The sequence below is a fragment of the Sturnus vulgaris genome, chromosome 3 (assembly GCF_052056855.1).
Source record: "Sturnus vulgaris isolate bStuVul1 chromosome 3, bStuVul1.hap1, whole genome shotgun sequence".
Taxonomy (NCBI): Eukaryota; Metazoa; Chordata; class Aves; order Passeriformes; family Sturnidae; genus Sturnus; species Sturnus vulgaris.
In genome coordinates, this window is record NC_142245.1 from 111,711,245 (window position 1) to 111,732,644 (window position 21,400).

At 52.6% G+C, this 21,400-nt stretch overlaps 3 protein-coding genes across 11 annotated transcripts; all 3 read left to right on the top strand.

Annotated features, from left to right (window-relative positions):
• The first annotated feature begins 2,317 nt into the window (after window positions 1-2,317).
• On the top strand, window positions 2,318-3,779 carry LOC148224538 (gallinacin-5-like). Of its 4 annotated transcripts, none has more exons than XM_088162536.1 (4): window positions 2,318-2,657; window positions 2,756-2,842; window positions 3,381-3,507; window positions 3,604-3,779. In XM_088162536.1, exons 2-4 carry the CDS (start codon window positions 2,785-2,787, stop codon window positions 3,617-3,619), a joined length of 201 nt encoding a protein of 66 aa, XP_088018662.1. In that variant the 5' UTR covers window positions 2,318-2,657; window positions 2,756-2,784; the 3' UTR covers window positions 3,620-3,779. The 4 variants fall into 4 exon arrangements, with proteins under 4 accessions (XP_088018662.1, XP_088018663.1, XP_088018664.1 ...); XM_088162537.1 differs by having other exon boundaries at window positions 2,318-2,650; XM_088162538.1 differs by having other exon boundaries at window positions 2,318-2,469.
• Window positions 3,628-16,305, top strand: LOC148224539 (spheniscin-1-like). 3 transcript variants are annotated; one of them, XM_088162542.1, is made up of 4 exons: window positions 3,628-3,748; window positions 7,012-7,099; window positions 7,548-7,652; window positions 12,156-12,398. In XM_088162542.1, the coding sequence occupies exons 2-3, from the start codon at window positions 7,042-7,044 to the stop codon at window positions 7,649-7,651; spliced, it is 162 nt and encodes a 53-aa protein (XP_088018668.1). In that variant the 5' UTR covers window positions 3,628-3,748; window positions 7,012-7,041; the 3' UTR covers window position 7,652; window positions 12,156-12,398. The 3 variants fall into 3 exon arrangements, with proteins under 3 accessions (XP_088018668.1, XP_088018667.1, XP_088018666.1); XM_088162541.1 differs by lacking the exons at window positions 3,628-3,748; window positions 12,156-12,398 and adding an exon at window positions 16,141-16,305 and having other exon boundaries at window positions 3,934-7,099; XM_088162540.1 differs by lacking the exons at window positions 3,628-3,748; window positions 12,156-12,398 and adding an exon at window positions 8,171-8,392 and having other exon boundaries at window positions 3,934-7,099.
• Window positions 16,306-19,173: 2,868 nt separating this feature from the next.
• On the top strand, window positions 19,174-20,972 carry LOC148224540 (ostricacin-2-like). Of its 4 annotated transcripts, none has more exons than XM_088162532.1 (4): window positions 19,174-19,291; window positions 19,676-19,826; window positions 20,129-20,255; window positions 20,730-20,972. In XM_088162532.1, exons 2-4 carry the CDS (start codon window positions 19,706-19,708, stop codon window positions 20,740-20,742), a joined length of 261 nt encoding a protein of 86 aa, XP_088018658.1. In that variant the 5' UTR covers window positions 19,174-19,291; window positions 19,676-19,705; the 3' UTR covers window positions 20,743-20,972. The 4 variants fall into 4 exon arrangements, with proteins under 4 accessions (XP_088018658.1, XP_088018659.1, XP_088018657.1 ...); XM_088162533.1 differs by having other exon boundaries at window positions 19,252-19,349; XM_088162531.1 differs by having other exon boundaries at window positions 19,271-19,414.
• Window positions 20,973-21,400: the final 428 nt, after the last annotated feature.

The following is a 21,400-nucleotide window of genomic DNA, read 5'->3' on the forward strand; positions in this document are numbered from 1 at the left end:
CATTGCTTGAGACAATTATAGAAACGTGTGAGAGGCCAACCCCACAGTGCCTCTGATCATTTCTAAGAGATTCAGCCTGTCCTGCCCTGGACCACACAGAAAACCTAGAAGGTGCAGGTTGCACAGAGAGCTCCTGTCTCTGCAGCTGCTCCTGCACTGTCAGGAGCATCCTTGTGCTGACAAGGAATCCTTGGTGTCCAGAGAAGCTGTGGCTGCCCCTGGATCCCTGGAAGTGTCCATGGCCAGGCTGGATGGGGCTTGGAGCAACCTGGGACAGTGGAAGGTGTCCCTGCCCGTGGCTGGGAGCTGGAATTTGATGATCTTTAAGGTTCCTTCCAATCCAAACCATTCTGGGATTCTGTGAAGGGAGGAGCAGTACTGGCTGACTTTTTAAGGGAAGTAGCCAACCCATGTGCAAAGGACTGACTCAAAGCCCTGAGCTGCCCATTAATTGCAAAGCATTTGCCCATCCTTCACAGAATCACAGAATGTTTAGGGTTGGAAGGTACCCCTGGAGATCATCCAGTCCAACACCCCAGCCAGGGCAGGGTCACCTGGAGCAGGTGACACAGGAACATGTCCAGGTGTGTTTGGAATGTCTCCAAAGAGGAAACTCCACACTCTCCCTGGGCAGCTGTTCCAGTGCTCTGCCATCCTCAACATAAAGAATTTCGTCCTCAAGTAGAGGTGGAATTCCTTGTGTTTCATTCTATGGCCATTGCTCCTCTGAAGAGAGTCAGTCACCATCCTCTGACACCCATTGGAGGTATTTCTAGGGATTGTTGAGATCCCCTCTCAGTCTTCTCCAGACTGAACAGGTGCAGCTCCCTCACTCTCTGGGCCTGCTCAAAGCAGATGTTTCTGCAGATGCCTCTGGCACCATTGAAACCACAGCCCTGTGCAGGGCAGGAAGCTGGGCCAACGACCTCATCCCAGGGATCTCCCTGCATGGAAACCTGAGGAAGTTGCCAAGTGGAGACAAACCAGCAATTTACAGTTGATGTCCTAAGAGGTTTTTGCACAATCCACAGCAGGTGAATGTTTCACAAACTGGAATGGCACAAGATTTTTGCTCAAGGGCTGAGGGCTTTGCAGGGAGGGTTCAGCCCTTGTAATTTTAGATTCACCTGCTGTAGCCAGCATCATGCAGAATCCAGTCTCATCATGCTTTTAGCTCACCACCACAAGGAGCTGTCCTTGCCTTTCTGGCTGGGGAAGGGCTTCAAGAGCCCCTTTAGAGTGAAACAGGCTGAAACACCCTAGGATCCATGCTGCACATCTCCTCCCTGCTTCTTGTCCTAATCCCATCTCCCCAGCACTCTGCACGTTCAAATCCATAGAATGAGAGAATCATAAAACAATTTAGGTTGCAAGGGCCTTAAAATCATATAGATCCAACTCCACTGCCATGGGCAGGGACACCTCCCACTATCCCAGATTGCTCCAAGCCCTGTCCACCCTGGCCTTGGACACTTCCAGGGATTAAGCTGATGTGTGTGCTAAAGAGCAGCAGCACAGACCTGCAGCTAATTGCCACCTTAATGAACCCCTGTAAGGAACGTGACTACTGCATGCAGCTGCTCCCAATCCCTTGCCTCCTGAGATTTTGATGCCAAGACAGCTCAGCAGATATTAAAAAAAAAATGGGGTATGGCCTTTTCCCTTTTTCTAGCTGTAGGATCAGAATTTCCTTCAGTGGTGAAGGAAATAAGAAGCTGTCCTGAGTGCTCTGACTGCCATGGTAGAATAGTAGTGATCCCCCTGGGTACAGATCTGCAAATAGTTCGTACAATGTCCCTCCCTGGGGAGTGAAAAAACAATAAAATATGGTGAGCTGTTTGGATCAAAGGCATATTCATGTATTGCCCAGAGGAGCTGTGGCTGTCCCATCCCTGGAAGTGTTCAAAGACAGGCTGGATGGGGCTTGGAGCACCTACTGAGTGTCCATGCCCATGGCAGCTGGTTGGAACCTCCTTGTCCCTTCCAAACCAAAATCATTGTGTGATTCCATGGTTCATGTGAGTGCTCAGTAAATACACACCCAGTATCACAAAAACAAATTGTGTTTTTAACATCCACCCCCACACACATACCCGTGACTGCAGCAGGGCTGGAAATGTTTATGTAGGTGCTCCATCAAACAGCAAAGGGTTACACACAGCAAACTCCACCAGACAAAGGCACGATTAAAGCTTGTCCTCGTTGGGATTGCCAGCTGGACGAGGATGTCATCCCAAGTGGCGTCTTTGCAGTTATTTTCAAGTGAAGCATAGAGAGCGTGCTTCCCGCTGGGGGGAGGAGGACAGAGCTGCTTTGTGTGGAGAAAGCTGATTGTTTGCCAAGGCCTAACGAGCAGGGATGCTGTGTGTGCGTCCCCAGAGGTGTCCAGCAAACCACAGCACCGAGCAGCCCTTACGCAAGGCGGGGTGACACAAGATCCTGGGCTGGAGGCCTGGGAATATTTCTCAGGTGTCAGACGAGGAGAGCTCTGCTTGTTTTTCTCTGTCAGGGGAAGAAAGAGAAAAAGGAGCTTTGGGGCTGGATATTTTGAGGACTCAGCCATCCCAGGGGATATTGTGCCACGTGGAGAGACCAAACTGCTGCTGCTGGTGCCGGGAAGCTCCAGGCTGCTGAGTGCATCCTCCCACCTGTGACTGGTCACATCCCCTCTCCTCAGTCCTGTCCCCGTAGGTGCTACACCACCTGCAGGAGGGGACCCTCCCATTCACCTCTGCCTCCTTTCTCTTCTCCCCAGAGCTGCGACTCCGCTGGCGACTCCCAGGCATGCGGGTCCTGCCTGTCCTCTGTGCTCTGCTCCTCCTGATGCTCCAGGCAGTGACAGGTAAGAAACGTGGAGGGTTTGTCCTTTGTCAGTGTTTTTTTAGGGAGGATTTGTCACCTGTGCTGATGAGTGACCTGGGAGTTCTTCTGGAGGCTGTGCCATCCCAGCCGGGGTCCCTCTCACCCCACACCTTTAAAGAAAGACTCCAGCACAGCTGGGGCATTGTATTAAAGCTCTCATCCTTCCAAAACTGGGATTTGACCCCTTTCCATGCCTCCTGACCCTTGCATTTCTGAGTCAGCAGCACTGCTGGCGAGGAGGAGGAGGAGCAGGGAGGAAGGGAAATCCTTCTTCTACCATTGGAGTTTTCCCTTATTCCAGGAAGGAGGCAGCAGGCATGATGGAGACCTCTCCCTGCTTAGGGGTGTAGTGACTGTCCCCCATCCAAGTGTCATAAACTCACTCGGATTTCGGCTGCAGGCACCCGCTCAGCACCTGTGGCAGGGGACAAGCAGGGCTGGGCTAACGCTGGCCGCGCAGGGAGCAGGGGCTGTGCTCAGCATCTCGGCTCAAATTCTCCTCTCTCGGTGCCCTGCAGGGCTGTCCCCGGTTGGAGCATCAGCCCAGGACTGCGAGCGCCGCGGGGGATTCTGCTCCCAGCGCTCCTGCCCGCCGGGGATCGCCCGCATCGGCCTCTGCTCCGAGCAGGAATTCTGCTGTCGGATGTGAGTCCAAGGGCTGCCTGTTGGGGGGAAAAAACGGGGAATGTGCAGCCCAAGGGTGCAGGGACACTGCTGACCCTCACTGCTTTCCTCCCACAGGCGGTGGTATCCCTGATGGGCTCCTGCATCCCCGAGCACACCAGCCCGGTGGTGGGGATGATGCTGCCTGGAGGCACCGAGCACTGCCAGGGCCAGCAGAGCTGGATCCCATGGGAATCCCATTCCCCAGTGTCCCCAATACAAGGTGGTGATCATTCCCACTGCCAAGATGTGTATCCTGGCTGTGTGTCTCTTTCCTCTGCGTGTAGGGAAGGGCAGAGAGGATGGGGTGCATTCCTGAACACTGTCCCACCATCCATCCTCTCTCTGTGCTGGCCTCAGCCTCACCAGCATCTCTATCCATGGTGGGAGGGGGGACACATGTGACACTCACAGGGACCCCAGGTCCAACCTTTTGGCTCAGCAAGGGGACCCCAGCACCTCTCACACAGGGATAGAGGGGTTGGGTTGCTAGGACCACCCTAATTTCAGTGGGGACCTGCTGGTTTTGCCCTGGCTCCCAGGCTGGGTCGGGGGTCCTTGTGGGGCTGTTCCATGGGACAGACACTGCCTTGGTGTCCTTGGGTCCATCCCCAGCTGTGGGGCCTGGGTGTGGGGCACTGGTGGGTGTTGTGGGGTATCCAGAGGGAATAGGGACTGATGTCCGTGCCATGGGGCTTCTCAGGAGCTTGGGATTGAGTTGGGGGTCAGGGCTGGGGGGGTTCCAAGGCCTGGGGGGCTCAGTTAGGAGCCCAGGTGGATAATCGTGGATGATTGGTGTGGCAGATCCAGGATGCTCAGCTCAGGGGGGTGCCAAGGGGGTTGGCCCCTGCACTGCCATGGGGCAATGACCACGGGGATGCTGGGACAGGGGACACCCACTGCTCCCCTCCATGGAGCAGGGCAGCCAGGGGTGGGAGCAGCCTCTCCTGGAGTATTGGGCACTGCTGTGGCTACAGGGAAGGTCAGATCAGGGTGCCAGCTGTGGGTCCAAGCCTGGGTCTGGATCAGCAAGGCCAAGCTGCATCTCTGATGGGGCCAAGCACAAGATCCCCAAGTCAGAGCAGCTTCCCAGCCAGGCTCCAGCCATGGCCTCCCTGCAGTGGGGATTAAAGTCCTTTCCACACCTTGAGCAGAAATCCCTGGCTGTGCTGGCCCTGGGCTGGTCCTGAGTCTGGTCCCAAACCTCCAAGAGTGAGGATATTCCAAGGACCCAGCAATGGACACCCAATCCTACTTGTACAGAGTGATGCTCAAGGGATGTCCCCATCATGCATCAAGGCCAGGTTGGATGGGGCTTGGAGCATCCTGGGATAGTGGAAGGTGTCCCTGCCCATGGCAGGGGTTGGAATGAGATGAATTCTTCCAACCCAAACCATTCCATGACTCCATGAATCTGTCTGAGAGATGACACCAGACCCTGTGTCCCTCATATATCAACCTCAAGTCCCATTCTCCTCTCCAGGACCCAGCTCCAAGAGTTTTGGTCTCTCTGAGCAATGGATCAGCACCCTGGAGACACATCACAGACAGACAGTACAAAAAAGAGTTACAAATAAAGTTTACTAGGAATATAGGACAGGTAATAAGATGCATGTAGGGTGCAGCCAGAAAGCAGCCATGGATACACTGCTTCTTTCTCTCTCATGATCTTTCCTCCATGACCCAACTTGATCTTTATATTTCTGAAACACCACAGAAATCCTATAAATCCAAAAACTCTCCTGATCAAGTCCACACTTCTAAGGCCTGATAAAGCCCTGTTCACCTTCCTTTACTAATCTCCCATAGATTGCACATTTTTATACAGCCTTCTGCTGCTGTTGAATCACATTTGTGGGTACCAAGCAGGGCAGTTTCAGAAGCAGTGGATTCAGACAGAATGAGGTGATGTGCGGTCTCCTCTGATTTCATTTCCTCTTTGCAATGCTATTTGACTATTATACTGACTATTATATTGACTACTATACTGACTATTTCAGTCGACATCAGAAAGGCATCCCTAGGCTTACCACTTCCTGGCAGGTGGAATATAAGTCACTTCGGCAAGGGTGAAGCTATTCTCGTGATGTTAAAAGAGAAGGAAACCAAAAACTTTTTTAATGTTTCTGTGGGTCACACAGCAGTTTTAAACTTTCTGTGCTTTCTGACACCAACCCCCAAAGGAGCACTGGTTTTGACTTAAGGCCTTGGAGAAGGCTTCCAAATTTGAGTGATTGATTAGAATCACTGGTGTGTAGTTTGAATAGAAGTGTATAATTTCACATGGTGAAGGGTTTTGAATTTGGAGTTTTAGAGTATAGTAATAGGTATGGGACAAGATGGACATTCTTGGGTATTGCCTCTTTCTTCCTTCTTGTTCCTTCTACTTCATGATTTCAGGTAGCAGTTTTTAGTAGGATAGAAAATCCCACAGTGCGGGTCACAGGAGTTTGGTTATTGGGTTGAAAGTATAAATAAAATAGATGTTAGCTTTTAATTGGATAGTTAGGCTTTAAAAGACCTTGCAACTAGCTAGATACACCTCAATTTTTTCACTTTTGGCTTGGTAGCTAGAAGTGCTGAAGAACTCTCTGTTCTTCAGATAAGATTTAATAAACAACCAAGTCTGAGCAAGAAATGCATCTCTCGAGCATTCAATCCTGACTCTGAGTGAAGGCAGAAGAAAAAAGCTAACCACTGTCAAGCACCAGCTCCCTAAGCAAACTGACAGGACAGGAAGAGACACATATTTTATCAAAGAATCTCAGAATGGTTTGGGGAAGCAATCTTTGGGCAACCTGTGCCAGGGCTTCACTACCCTCATAGCAGAGATTGGTTGGGACTGGCTCCTACCTCTGCCTGCACCCACCAGCCTGTTTTGTCCATCCCAGGCAGTTCATGCCATGGCACCACAGCTGAGGTGCCTCTGTGCCGTGGGTGTCACAAGAGCTGTTGCTTGAGGACAATGGTGTCGTTGATTTCAACAGCCCCAGGAGGCACCTCAGCCTCTGCCATTGCATTAGAGAGGGATAAGGAGAAGTACCAGCATCCCCACATGGATGAGTGGCTTTCTGATTGGCCAAGAGGAGATGTGTCAGCAAAAATCAGTGAATGTCCTCATGGCTTGCAAGAATATAAAATCAGAGTGTTTTGGGCAAAAAAGTGCTCCTTGGATCCAAGGGCCACTGGAAACAGTGATTCCTATTGGGTTTGTTGTTACCTGAACACCCAGACCTTCATCAGGTAGGTGACTGTGAGGTCTCCTGGAAAAGGATCAGATGAGATTATGGATTTCCCAGACACTGAAACATCATGAAATGCTCCTGAGGTTGGCAGGGTGGCACAAACCACAGAATTATTTTTAAGAGGAAGGTAGAGAAAGCTGTGGTTGGAAGCAGCCCTTTGCAGTTTGGTGAAGCACAGAGCCCAGGCTCCTGCCCCACCTGGGCTCCAGCCTGTCCCCATTGCCTTGGTGTCCCTCTGCAGCCCTGTGAAGACCTGGGAGAAGCACCAGCCATGAAGATCCTGTTCCTGCTCTTCCCCCTAATGCTGCTGTTGGTCCAGGGTGCTGCAGGTGAGAGGGAAAGTGGGGAGATGGGGAGACGTGTGATCCTCCATGACTGGAGTTTTCCATGTCCTAGGAAGTGACCACTTTAGTGGAGTGATGCAAAGGTAAGGGGGGATTGAGGAGAAAGGTGTTTCTCCAATGATAGTTCTATAGTACGAAGATCTGGGGTCGAAAGAGCCTATGGACATAGAATACTGGCTTCTTTGGTGGCTCAGTAAGGGGTTTGGTTTCAAGCTTCCACCCTGCACCCAGCTGCTGGACACTCTTTGGCTGTCTCTGAATGTTCTTTTGCCCCGTGTGTGATCATTGGTGTAGGGATGTTGGAAACAAATCCATCTGCATCTGGCCAGAAATGCAGTAACACCATCAGCCTTTTGCAACCACACACTGCTCTCAGAGATGATTGCTTTAATTGTTCTGTATGTTTCTTTCTCCATGGAAACCCAAAATGCAGCTGGATGCAGGCAGAGAGGGGGATACTGCGTTTACGGGAGGTGTGACTTCCCTGCGAGACCCATTGGAAGATGCCCCCTGTACAGTGTGTGCTGCAAGAGATAAGGTCTGGAATCCCGCCTGATGACAGAGTTACTTCTTTTACTCACAAGGAAATATGCAGCAAATTTATTTCCCGTGAATGTCTGCTACATGATCTCCTATCTATTCCTTGTGGGAGAGATGCCCAAGAAGGGAGGGTAAAGCCTTGTGGGTTACAGAGCTGCTCTGAGAGTGGGGCTGCAGCAGCCCCAGGTCAGCCAGGGACACCCCAGTCTCCTGCAGTCCCCAGGGCCTCATTCAGGCTCTGCAGAGGAATCACCAAAGCTGCAAAGAGGGAAACATTCCCTGTCCTGGGGCAGCACCCAGGACATGATCCAGGTGTTGCTGCACCTGCACACACCTGGAGCCAGGGCTGCCAGCACTGACATAGCCCAGGTCCAACCTGCCTGACCTGAGGACTGCACTTCACCTCCCCTGAGCCTGAGGCTGCTGCACCACACCTGGGCATTGCAGGGCAGGGGGACACAGTGGCAGGGAATGTTACACCAGGTAATGATGTGCTTGTTTCTTTTCCTCCTGCAGCATCTGGGGATGAAACACTGAAATTCCCGAGAAGAAGATCCCATTGGCTTCTGTCTGCTGGCCCCATGTCCTGCTGTCCCCTGCCCTCCGTGCCTGTGCCGTGCCCAGCTGGGCTGACAGCAGCAGTGGCAGCTGCTCCTGCTGGGTGCTGCTCGGCTGGAGCCCTGTGCTGCCAGCCCCGCTGTCTTTGGGGCAGGGGCTGCTTTTCCCGGCTTCAATAAAGACGAGCACTTTGGCATTGCAGGGCTGGGCCGTGTGTGTGTGTCCTGCTGCTGCAGGGCTGCTGTGCCTGCTGCCTCTGGGGCTGGCACTGCCTTGGTGGCAGCAGAAGGCGCTGGGGATGGTGCTGGGGCTGAGCAGTGGCTGTGTCCCTGCGGATGCTCCTGCCTGGCCGTGCTTTGGGGACGCTGAGCCTGGCACTGCCTGCTGGGCTGGGCTGCCTGGGCTGCCTGTGCTGCAGCTGCCCTCTGGATGCTCCCTCTGGGGCAGGTGGGATCCCTGTGCTGCTCCTGCCATTCCCACATGTCCCTTGTCCCTGACAGCCACAGCCTTGTGTGCAGAGCTGTGCTGGGGGCTGTGTCCCTTCAGTGGGCATGGCCATGGTGGCCCACAGGAGCTGTCCCTGGTGCTCCTCCTTGTCCTGTTCCTGCACAAGTACCACATCTACATGGCTCTTAAATACCTCCAGAGCTGGCAATTCCACCACTGCCCTGGGCAGCCTGTCCCAACAGTGATTACTGATTCAACAAAGAAACTGCTCCTAATACCCAATCTAATCCTTCCCTGCTGCTGCTTGTGGCCATTTCCTCTGGTTCTGTCAATGGTTACCTGTGAGAAGAGACCAACACCAAAATTTTTCTGTTGCCATTGCTTTCTAGAGCTAGAGAGTTTGGTGAGGGATGTTCATATCAACCCTGCCTGCTATGGTCTTTCCTTCCCCTGTGCTAACCCTGAAATTTTATTTTGTCCCTCTTCTTTACAAAACATGCAGACACACCTTGAGGTGAAATGAGAGGTAAAACTTTCCTCTCACTGTATAAAGCTAAGCATATTTGCAGTGTTCAATCTGATCTTCCACATCCCAATCTGAGTATTTATAACATCAATAAAATGAGAGGACACAAAGAAGGACACCATTTCCTCATTTCTATTCTTCCCAGCATGAATCATTCTGACTTGTCCATCCCATCCCTCTCCTGCCCAGCCCGTTGCCACTGTGCCACGGGTGTCACAAGAGCTGTTGCATGGGGACAACGGTGACATTGATTGCCACAGCCCCAGGAGGCCCCTCAGCCTCTGCCCCTGCAGCAGGGAGGGACCAGGGGCAACCCCAGCACCCCCACACACACGGGGCACTCCCGGCTTGGCCCAGGGCTCTTGTGCCAGCAGCAATGGGGGCCTGTCCCACCCACCAGCACTGCTATAAATCCAGCCTGTTTAGGGCAGAGCAGCATTCCCTGATCCCAGGGGCATCTGCACACAGCCATTCCTCTTGGGTTTCTTGCTGCCTGAACACCCAGACCTTCTCCAGGGAGGTGAGTGTGGGGTGCCTCTCTGGAATCCTGCCCACTCAGGGTGTCAGCTCAAAGCTCAGGACAGCAGAATTTCCTAAAACACAAATGGCTGGAATTATCCAGGTTTAAAATTTGGCTATCAGAAATGCCTGGAAAAGAGAATAAAAGTCTTAATAGAAGTCTAAGAGTCCAGAACATGGGAAAAGTGAAATTTTGATTTCCTAAGGGCAGGAGAGACTGGTTTGGTGCCTTTGCTGCAAGAGGGAGATGAGATCATTGTTGGGAGAATGGGGACTTTCCTTAGCAAAATATGGAGACATTTTTCCCAAACCAGCACGGAGATTTCCCATCATTTCAGGCTTTCAGTACCTGCAAAGGTGGATTTTTCTTCCATTTCTAGGCACCAAGACACTTCTCTGCCCTCTGGCTGCTCCCTGGGTCGGTGCTGCCCAGGGCAGGGGCAAGTCTGGGGCTGAGGGATGTCCCTGCTGGGAATCCTGAGAATACTCTGGAGCTGGAGATAGGTACTGCCAATCTCAGCTGGGAGGACTTTTGTGATCCCATGGAAGCAGAGGAGATTGGTCAGGGTGTTTGGGGTCCGTGTTTGATACATGAAACCCAAAGGAGGAACAGCCCTGTGGTTCCATAATTTTCAATGGCCATTTTATCTCTGCATTTCCCAAATTTCATTGGCCATTTATTTTGCTGTCATCCGCAATAGTGGAGCCCCAGATCTGCAGTCTGTGCTCTGGGTAAAGGTTTTAGAAGACCTATGAGGAAGGCAATTCAATCAGTGTAGATTACTGATATCCCGGAGACTGAGACGGTGGAATACTCCCAAGGTTTGAAGGCTGGCACAGACTTAAGAATTGTTTTTAGAGAAAGGTAAAGGAAATGTGATCAGACATGGCTGGAGGCAGCCCATGTGCACTTTGCTGAGCCACAGAGCACTGCAACACAGGCTCCTGCCCCACCTGGGCTCCTGCATGTCCCCATTGCCTTGGTGTCCCTCTGCAGCCCTGTGAAGATCCAGGAGAGGCAGCAGCCATGAAGATCCTGTTCCTGCTCTTCCCCCTGATCCTGCTGTTGGTCCAGGGTGCTGCAGGTGAGAGGCAAAGAGAGGAAATGGGGGAAAGAGTGACTCCCTACCAGGGGTAATTCAATGTCCCTGGAAGTGACCGTGTTTGTGGGAGTGACAAGAAGGTAACAGAGGATTGAGGGTTCCTCAGGTGAGTTTCCCACTGGACAGCAATTTGGGATGAAGAGAGCCCATGGAGACAGAATCCTGGCTTGTTCTGAGCATTGAGAAGGGGTTTGGTTTCAGGCTCCAAGGCTGCACCCAGCTGTCCCTGTGTGGGACTCTCTGGGTGTTCTCTTGCTCTACAGAGGGATGGCAGAGAGCTCCAGGGGTGTTTGGATGGGAGGGTTTCCTGGAGCACAAAGGTGTCCCTTCTTGTCCAGTGGTTCATCCCCTGAGTGTCCCAAAACATCATCACTCCAAGGGATGATCCCTGCAAGGGCTGCACAAGGACTTTCCCTCAGAGGTCACACAACTCATGGCACAGCCAGGACAGGGACAAGGAATGCAAGGAATCCCTGCCTGCCAGCTGTGCTGGTCCCAGCAGAGGTGGGAATGCAGCTGAGAGCCAGCACAGTTCTTCCTCAACCTCACACTGGTCCTTTCCACTCTCTGCTCTGGTGTGCCCCAGTGTAGGGGCACAGGGACCTTCCAGGTGAGACACATTGCAATTGGAGATGTGATTGTGAGGAGGTTGGAACTTCTCTTGGCCTGAAATGCCTGGGGAGCATCAGGTTATCTATAACAACGATGGTCTCCCGGATTGTTGTCTTGTCCCCACGTGTGTGTTTCCCTGTGGTAATAGGAAGTGAACTTGAATGCAAGCGCCGAAGAGGATACTGCTATTTTGGGAGATGTGTCCTCCCTGCAAGGCAAATTGGAAGATGTACAGGACAAACTGTCTGCTGCAGAGGGTAAGATCTGGAATCCTGACTGGGGAAAGAGTTTCCTTCTTTTTCCTCAGAATCATCTGTTAAAAACTTCTTTCTTCACAACCCCTGATAAAAAGTCTACTGCATTATACCTTTGGAAAACTGCACAAAAAGGAAGGAAAAAGTCCTTGAGTAATATGGAAATGCCCTGAGTGGAGCTGCAGCAGCCCCAGGACATCCAGGGCCTCCCCACTCTCCCAGGCCAACAAAGAGTGAAACATTCCCTGTCCTGGGACAGCACCCAGGACATGATCCAGGTGTTCCTGCACCTGCACACACCTGGAGCCAGGGCTGCCAGCACTGACATAGCCCAGGTCCAACCTGCCTGACCTGAGGACTGCACCTCACCTCCCCTGAGCCTGAGGCTGCTGCACCACACCTGGGCATTGCAGGGCAGGGGGACACAGTGGCAGGGAATGATACACCAGGTAATGATGTGCTTGTTTCTTTTCCTCCTGCAGAATCTGGGGATGAAACCCTGAAATTCCTGTGAAGAAGATCCCATTGGCTTCTGTCTGCTGGCCCCATGTCCTGCTGTCCCCTGCCCTCCGTGCCTGTGCCGTGCCCAGCTGGGCTGACAGCAGCAGTGGCAGCTGCTCCTGCTGGGTGCTGCTGGGCTGGAGCCCTGTGCTGCCAGCCCCGCTGTCTTTGGGGCAGGGGCTGCTTTTCCCGGCTTCAATAAAGACGAGCACTTTGGCATTGCAGGGCTGGGCCGTGTGTGTGTGTCCTGCTGCTGCAGGGCTGCTGTGCCTGCTGCCTCTGGGGCTGGCACTGCCTTGGTGGCAGCAGAAGGCCCTGGGGATGGTGCTGGGGCTGAGCAGTGGCCGTGTCCCTGCGGATGCTCCTGCCTGGCCGTGCTTTGGGGACGCTGAGCCTGGCACTGCCTGCTGGGCTGGGCTGCCTGGGCTGCCTGTGCTGCAGCTGCCCTCTGGATGCTCCCTCTGGGGCTGCTGGGATCCCTGTGCTGCTCCTGCCATTCCCACATGTCCCTTGTCCCTGACAGCCACAGCCTTGTGTGCAGAGCTGTGCTGGGGGCTGTGTCCCTTCAGTGGGCATGGCCATGGTGGCCCACAGGAGCTGTCCCTGGTGCTCCTCCTTGTCCTGTTCCTGCACAAGTACCACATCTACATGGCTCTTAAATACCTCCAGAGCTGGCAATTCCACCACTGCCCTGGGCAGCCTGTCCCAACAGTGATTACTGATTCAACAAAGAAACTGCTCCTAATACCCAATCTAATCCTTCCCTGCTGCTGCTTGTGGCCATTTCCTCTGGTTCTGTCAATGGTTACCTGTGAGAAGAGACCAACACCAAAATTTTTCTGTTGCCATTGCTTTCTAGAGCTAGAGAGTTTGGTGAGGGATGTTCATATCAACCCTGCCTGCTATGGTCTTTCCTTCCCCTGTGCTAACCCTGAAATTTTATTTTGTCCCTCTTCTTTACAAAACATGCAGACACACCTTGAGGTGAAATGAGAGGTAAAACTTTCCTCTCACTGTATAAAGCTAAGCATATTTGCAGTGTTCAATCTGATCTTCCACATCCCAATCTGAGTATTTATAACATCAATAAAATGAGAGGACACAAAGAAGGACACCATTTCCTCATTTCTATTCTTCCCAGCATGAATCATTCTGACTTGTCCATCCCATCCCTCTCCTGCCCAGCCCGTTGCCACTGTGCCACGGGTGTCACAAGAGCTGTTGCATGGGGACAACGGTGACATTGATTGCCACAGCCCCAGGAGGCCCCTCAGCCTCTGCCCCTGCAGCAGGGAGGGACCAGGGGCAGCCCCAGCACCCCCACACACACGGGGCACTCCCGGCTTGGCCCAGGGCTCTTGTGCCAGCAGCAATGGGGGCCTGTCCCACCCACCAGCACTGCTATAAATCCAGCCTGTTTAGGGCAGAGCAGCATTCCCTGATCCCAGGGGCATCTGCACACAGCCATTCCTCTTGGGTTTCTTGCTGCCTGAACACCCAGACCTTCTCCAGGGAGGTGAGTGTGGGGTGCCTCTCTGGAATCCTGCCCACTCAGGGTGTCAGCTCAAAGCTCAGGACAGCAGAATTTCCTAAAACACAAATGGCTGGAATTATCCAGGTTTAAAATTTGGCTATCAGAAATGCCTGGAAAAGAGAATAAAAGTCTTAATAGAAGTCTAAGAGTCCAGAACATGGGAAAAGTGAAATTTTGATTTCCTAAGGGCAGGAGAGACTGGTTTGGTGCCTTTGCTGCAAGAGGGAGATGAGATCATTGTTGGGAGAATGGGGACTTTCCTTAGCAAAATATGGAGACATTTTTCCCAAACCAGCACGGAGATTTCCCATCATTTCAGGCTTTCAGTACCTGCAAAGGTGGATTTTTCTTCCATTTCTAGGCACCAAGACACTTCTCTGCCCTCTGGCTGCTCCCTGGGTCGGTGCTGCCCAGGGCAGGGGCAAGTCTGGGGCTGAGGGATGTCCCTGCTGGGAATCCTGAGAATACTCTGGAGCTGGAGATAGGTACTGCCAATCTCAGCTGGGAGGACTTTTGTGATCCCATGGAAGCAGAGGAGATTGGTCAGGGTGTTTGGGGTCCGTGTTTGATACATGAAACCCAAAGGAGGAACAGCCCTGTGGTTCCATAATTTTCAATGGCCATTTTATCTCTGCATTTCCCAAATTTCATTGGCCATTTATTTTGCTGTCATCCGCAATAGTGGAGCCCCAGATCTGCAGTCTGTGCTCTGGGTAAAGGTTTTAGAAGACCTATGAGGAAGGCAATTCAATCAGTGTAGATTACTGATATCCCGGAGACTGAGATGGTGGAATACTCCCAAGGTTTGAAGGCTGGCACAGACTTAAGAATTGTTTTTAGAGAAAGGTAAAGGAAATGTGATCAGACATGGCTGGAGGCAGCCCATGTGCACTTTGCTGAGCCACAGAGCACTGCAACACAGGCTCCTGCCCCACCTGGGCTCCTGCATGTCCCCATTGCCTTGGTGTCCCTCTGCAGCCCTGTGAAGATCCAGGAGAGGCAGCAGCCATGAAGATCCTGTTCCTGCTCTTCCCCCTGATCCTGCTGTTGGTCCAGGGTGCTGCAGGTGAGAGGCAAAGAGAGGAAATGGGGGAAAGAGTGACTCCCTACCAGGGGTAATTCAATGTCCCTGGAAGTGACCGTGTTTGTGGGAGTGACAAGAAGGTAACAGAGGATTGAGGGTTCCTCAGGTGAGTTTCCCACTGGACAACAATTTGGGATGGAGAGAGCCCATGGAGACAGAATCCTGGCTTGTTCTGAGCATTGAGAAGGGGTTTGGTTTCAGGCTCCAAGGCTGCACCCAGCTGTCCCTGTGTGGGACTCTCTGGGTGTTCTCTTGCTCTACAGAGGGATGGCAGAGAGCTCCAGGGGTGTTTGGATGGGAGGGTTTCCTGGAGCACAAAGGTGTCCCTTCTTGTCCAGTGGTTCATCCCCTGAGTGTCCCAAAACCACATCACTCCAAGGGATGATCCCTGCAAGGGCTGCACAAGGACTTTCCCTCAGAGGTCACACAAATCATGGCACAGCCAGGACAGGGAAAAGGAATGCGAGGAATCCCTGCCTGCCAGCTGTGCTGGTCCCAGCAGAGGTGGGAATGCAGCTGAGAGCCAGCACAGTTCTTCCTCAACCTCACACTGGTCCTTTCCACTCTCTGCTCTGGTGTGCCCCAGTGTAGGGGCACAGGGACCTTCCAGGTGAGACACATTGCAATTGGAGATGTGATTGTGAGGAGGTTGGAACTTCTCTTGGCCTGAAATGCCTGGGGAGCATCAGGTTATCTATAACAACGATGGTCTCCCGGATTGTTGTCTTGTCCCCATGTGTGTGTTTCCCTGTGGTAATAGGAAGTGAACTTGAATGCAAGCGCCGAAGAGGATACTGCTATTTTGGGAGATGTGTCCTCCCTGCAAGGCAAATTGGAAGATGTACAGGACAAACTGTCTGCTGCAGAGGGTAAGATCTGGAATCCTGACTGGGGAAAGAGTTTCCTTCTTTTTCCTCAGAATCATCTGTTAAAAACTTCTTTCTTCACAACCCCTGATAAAAAGTCTACTGCATTATACCTTTGGAAAACTGCACAAAAAGGAAGGAAAAAGTCCTTGAGGTATATGGAAATGCCCTGAGTGGAGCTGCAGCAGCCCCAGGACATCCAGGGCCTCCCCACTCTCCCAGGCCACCAAACAGAGAAACATTTCCTGTCCTGGGGCAGCACCCAGGACATGATCCAGGTGTTGCTGCACCTGCACACACCTGGAGCCAGGGCTGCCAGCACTGACATAGCCCAGGTCCAACCTGCCTGACCTGAGGACTGCACCTCACCTCCCCTGAGCCTGAGGCTGCTGCACCACACCTGGGCATTGCAGGGCAGGGGGACACAGTGGCAGGGAATGTTACACCAGGTAATGATGTGCTTGTTTCTTTTCCTCCTGCAGCATCTGGGGATGAAACCCTGAAATTCCCGAGAAGAAGATCCCATTGGCTTCTGTCTGCTGGCCCCATGTCCTGCTGTCCCCTGCCCTCCGTGCCTGTGCCGTGCCCAGCTGGGCTGACAGCAGCAGTGGCAGCTGCTCCTGCTGGGTGCTGCTGGGCTGGAGCCCTGTGCTGCCAGCCCCGCTGCCTTTGGGGCAGGGGTTGCTTTTCCCGGCTTCAATAAAGACGAGCACTTTGGCATTGCAGGGCTGGGCCGTGTGTGTGTGTCCTGCTGCTGCAGGGCTGCTGTGCCTGCTGCCTCTGGGGCTGGCACTGCCTTGGTGGCAGCAGAAGGCCCTGGGGATGGTGCTGGGGCTGAGCAGTGGCTGTGTCCCTGCGGATGCTCCTGCCTGGCCGTGCTTTGGGGACGCTGAGCCTGGCACTGCCTGCTGGGCTGGGCTGCCTGGGCTGCCTGTGCTGCAGCTGCCCTGTGGATGCTCCCTCTGGGGCAAAAGGAACATTGTCCTGGTGATTATAGGTCCAGATAGATTCTTTTCTCAGAACCCTACTCCCATGTCAGAAAGACATGATGGCCTAGGAACTCTGGACATAGTGGTAAAACCTCATCCCTATAATAACCAGAGCTTTGTTACGAGGTCCCAGCTCCAGGCTCGGCTGCAAATCCTGCAGAAGGAGCCATTTGTTAAAGAGACGTGTGGGGGATGTCATGAAGGACACCATAGACATAGAGAGAACTCACATGTGATTCATGAGATTGAGAGGGATCAAATAGATACGAAGAACCAAAAGGTTTGCTTTGCCTTCTTTCATCTGCATTATGTCTGTATGGAATACTCAGTATCCACAGCACAACTTCACTGGAGCTTCGCTTAAATCCTCAATTTTTCCATATATTCAATTCATTATTATATTTCCTGATGCTCCTTGCAGCATCAGGAGGGAGAGAACACTGACAACAGCCTGGAGTCAGGGTAGCCCAAAAGTTCCTGTTCCTGTTTTTCCCCATGCACCAGGGAAAAGGAGGCTTCAGTTTCCTCTTCTGACACCTCTGAGAAGGACTCCCAGCCCAGGGTCTTGTGTGATCCAGCCTTGTGTAATGACCTTGTGGTGCTGTGGTTTGCTGGACACATCCAGGGACACAGGGACACATGAAGGTGTGACAAATGTGATTCGTGCTAATTAAATTGTAACTATATTAACAAAATTGTATTTAAATCAATAGAAGATAATTGTTAACAGAGTGAGGGGGAAGATGGGTGAGACAGGGCAAAGGACATTTTCCAGATGTTGGGAGTCCAAGAAGGAGGTTGGAAGAAAGTCAAACAAGAATAGTAGAAGGATGAAGATCTGACAAGCAGCATCTAGAAATAGAAAGTTTTGACCTTGAAATGGGCCAAAATGGGACGATTCCAAGCATGGGACTCAATTAAAGTCTTGTAATGGAAAACATCTGCTCAGTCACACAGTGCACCTGTGCTACCTGCAGGACACACCTCGGTCACTGAGGAAGACAATGAGCCTTCATAGGAAATACGACCCTCAAAAGGATGAGAGACCCCCTAACCCATTAGCAGAGCACAGTGACATAGATTTTAGGAATAGAAACTAGGAGGAGCTTTCTAGAAACTTCTGTAGCCTACAGTATATAAGTGGGATTGTTAGCCTGGATGCTTTGGTACGTGAGGAATGGGAGCCACTCCCCTTACCCCCGGTCGGGGGGGGCCCCTCCCCGGTCGGTTTTGCTTATGCTTTATACGAACCTCAATTACACTAAGTTACTTACTGCCAAATTTTGTATCTTTTTAAAAATATGCACTGTGATTATATTCATCTCCAATACTTTGTCATCTCCAATACTTTGATTTTATTCATTTTGTTACTATTGAAAATTTACTATTACATTTAATCTTGTTGCTTGATAAAATGGAAAAATAGAACATCATTCATAACACAGGGACCCACACACAGAGACCCTGCTCATTGCAAACCAGCACCAACCTGCTGCTCTGGCACAGAGTGCAGCCTTTTCTCAGTGCCTTCAAGAAACCCTCCCAGCAAAGCCCACCAGTTTGGGGGGGTCCAGATTGCTCTGCCAATGACCTGGAGAAGAAGCTCCTAAATTGGGCCCATGGCACAGACCCTCCTGCCTGGCAAGGACTGTCACTTCTCCCAAGGGCAATGCAGGCATCAAACTCACAGGATTCCCAAGTGATGGCTGCATCCAGCTTGTATGTATTCACCTTGTCTGGCCTTAGAAGGAGATGCAGGTTTGTTGTGTCACCAGGTTTACAGAACTTACCTGTCTGCTGGTGTTGCTCTCACGTTGTCAGAAGAGCCATGAGAGAGAAACGTGTTTATCCCCTGATATGTTAGAGTCACAGACATCTCGTCTAATAAGATGTTCTTGAAGTTTCCAAAGTTGTTTTCCATACTCTGTGGCTATTTGCACGTCCCACACCAGCGGGTTTTACAATGAGATTAGGGAAGACAAAGGATAGGAGAGAAGGAAATATTTTCACATTGACAGAGTTTAAATCAGATGTGAGGAAGGAATCCTCATCTGTTAGGGTAGAGAGGCCCTAGCACAGGACTCCCAGAGAAGCTGTTGCTGCACCTTGGTCTCTGGAACTGTTCAAGGCCAGGTTTGATGAAGATTGGAGCAGCCTGGGTTAGTGGAAAGTGTCCCTGCCCATGGCAAGGGGTGGAAAGAGATGATCTTTCCAATCCCTTCCAAACCCAAGTTATCACAGTTGTGACCCTGTGAGCCTATGCAAGAAGGATTCTGCTTCCCCAGGGCTGCACTGGTGCCTGTGGCTGCACCCACCAGTTCCTGTGCCCATCCCAAGGATTTCCCAGCTGGCCCCACAGCCCGTTGCCGCTGTGCCACGGGTGTCACAAGAGCTGTTGCATGGGGACAACGGTGACATTGATTGCCACAGCCCCAGGAGGCCCCTCAGCCTCTGCCCCTGCAGCAGGGAGGGACCAGGGGCAGCCCCAGCACCCCCACACACACGGGGCACTCCCGGCTTGGCCCAGGGCTCTTGTGCCAGCAGCAGAAAGGGTCTGTCCCACCCCCTGGGAACAGGACAAAACCAGCGTGTGTGGGGCACAGGGACACTCCCCGAGCTGGGCTCTTCACACAAGTGATTCCAGGTTGGTTTGCTACAGACCATTGCTGCCTTGCTGGGCTCTGAACCAGCACCTTTCTCACGTGAGTCACTGGGGAGTCACTTGCAGCCCAACAAGACACTTCCTTGGCCTCTTGCTCCTTCCTGGGTCAGTGCTGCACAGGGATGGGGAATGGGCTTGCTGGGAATCCTGGCAATAATCTGGAGTTGAGGATGGATGCTTGCAAGTTGAGCTGGGAAAACTTTCCTGACTTCAGGGGATTTTGCAGGGTATTTGGGTAACCAGCTTTGGGATGGCTTGGGAGATGGAGGGCATTGGATAAGATTTCATTTAGCTTGGCATGTCCAGGCACAAAGGTCCCCCTGAATCCTTGACCCTGCTTTGTTTCTTGCTGTGTCCCCTGTGCAGCCCCGAGAAGACCCAGGACAGGCACCAGCCATGCGCATCCTCTACCTGCTCTTCCCCTTGCTCCTGCTGCTGGTGCACAGAGCTGCAGGTGAGAGGGACACAGGGGAGATGGCTGAGGGTGAACCCCCATCACTGGGGCTTGCAGCTGCTGGTAAGTGACCACAATTCTCAGGTGGTTCTAACATTTGGCAGGGATATGATGTGAGGAATGTCTGGGCAGCAGAGGATCCAGCTCAGCAGCTCCAGTAGCTCATGCTGGCCTTTCCCTCTGTCTTTCCCCACATGCACACGTTGCTGTAGAAAAAACGAACTGTGACTGGAGAATTTAAGGTGTTGGGTTTGGTGCTGAGTTCCCATACAGGACTGGGACTCAGAGCCAGCAGCAATTCCTCTGGAACCAGATCCATTCTTTACATTGATGCCACACTCACTTTGACCTCTTTCACTGGGCAGGATCCTTCTTGGAACCAACAAATAGGGAACAATGTCAGAAGGAAAATGGATACTGTGGATTTGTGAAGTGCCGTTTCCCCTTTGTCATCAAAGGAAAATGTTCCAGGTTCTTCTTTTGCTGCAAAAAGTGAGTTTTGGAATTACATAAGCTGCTGTCATGGCAGAAGATATTTAAGGGACCCGGAGTATCTAAAGGAGCAACATCCTTCAGGCTCCAAGGCAGACCTGAGGGAAGGGAAGGTGCTGGGAGTGGGGCTGCAGCAGCCCCAGGTCAGCCAGGGACACCCCAGTCTCCTGCAGTCCCCAGGGCCTCATTCAGGCTCTGCAGAGGATTCATCCAGGCCACCAAAGAGAGAAACATTCCCTGTTTTTGGGCAGCACCCAGGACATGATCCAGGTGTTGCTGCACCTGCACACACCTGGAGCCAGGGCTGCCAGCACTGACATAGCCCAGGTCCAACCTGCCTGACCTGAGGACTGCATCTCACCTCCCCTGAGACTGAGGCTGCTGCACCACACCTGGGCATTGCAGGGCAGGGGGACACAGTGGCAGGGAATGTTACACCAGGTAATGATGTGCTTGTTTCTTTTCTTCTTACAGTCTCTGGGGCTGAAACCCTGAAATTCCTGTGAAGAACATCGCATTGGCTTCTGTCTGCTGGCCCCATGTCCTGCTGTCCCCTGCCCTCCGTGCCTGTGCCGTGCCCAGCTGGGCTGACAGCAGCAGTGGCAGCTGCTCCTGCTGGGTGCTGCTGGGCTGGAGCCCTGTGCTGCCAGCCCCGCTGTCTTTGGGGCAGGGGCTGCTTTTCCCGGCTTCAATAAAGACGAGCACTTTGGCATTGCAGGGCTGGGCCGTGTGTGTGTGTCCTGCTGCTGCAGGGCTGCTGTGCCTGCTGCCTCTGGGGCTGGCACTGCCTTGGTGGCAGCAGAAGGCGCTGGGGATGGTGCTGGGGCTGAGCAGTGGCTGTGTCCCTGCGGATGCTCCTGCCTGGCCGTGCTTTGGGGACGCTGAGCCTGGCACTGCCTGCTGGGCTGGGCTGCCTGGGCTGCCTGTGCTGCAGCTGCCCTGTGGATGCTCCCTCTGGGGCAAAGGGATCCCTGTGCTGCTCCTGCCATTCCCACATGTCCATGGTGTCTGCACCCACCAGTTCCTGTGCCCATCCCAAGGATTTCCCAGCTGGCCCCACAGCCCGTTGCCGCTGTGCCACGGGTGTCACAAGAGTTGTTGCATGGGGACAACGGTGACATTGATTGTCACAGCCCCAGGAGGCC

Coding starts and splice junctions, on each gene's coding strand:
- LOC148224538 (XM_088162536.1), top strand. CDS start 2,785: ATGCGGGTCCTGCCTGTCCTCTGTGCTCTGCTCCTCCTGATGCTCCAG. Junction 2,843..3,380: donor GATGCTCCAGGCAGTGACAG/GTAAGAAACGTG, acceptor GGTGCCCTGCAG/GGCTGTCCCCGGTTGGAGCA.
- LOC148224539 (XM_088162542.1), top strand. CDS start 7,042: ATGAAGATCCTGTTCCTGCTCTTCCCCCTAATGCTGCTGTTGGTCCAG. Junction 7,100..7,547: donor GTTGGTCCAGGGTGCTGCAG/GTGAGAGGGAAA, acceptor CCCAAAATGCAG/CTGGATGCAGGCAGAGAGGG.
- LOC148224540 (XM_088162532.1), top strand. CDS start 19,706: ATGCGCATCCTCTACCTGCTCTTCCCCTTGCTCCTGCTGCTGGTGCAC. Junction 19,827..20,128: donor ACTGGGGCTTGCAGCTGCTG/GTAAGTGACCAC, acceptor TTCACTGGGCAG/GATCCTTCTTGGAACCAACA.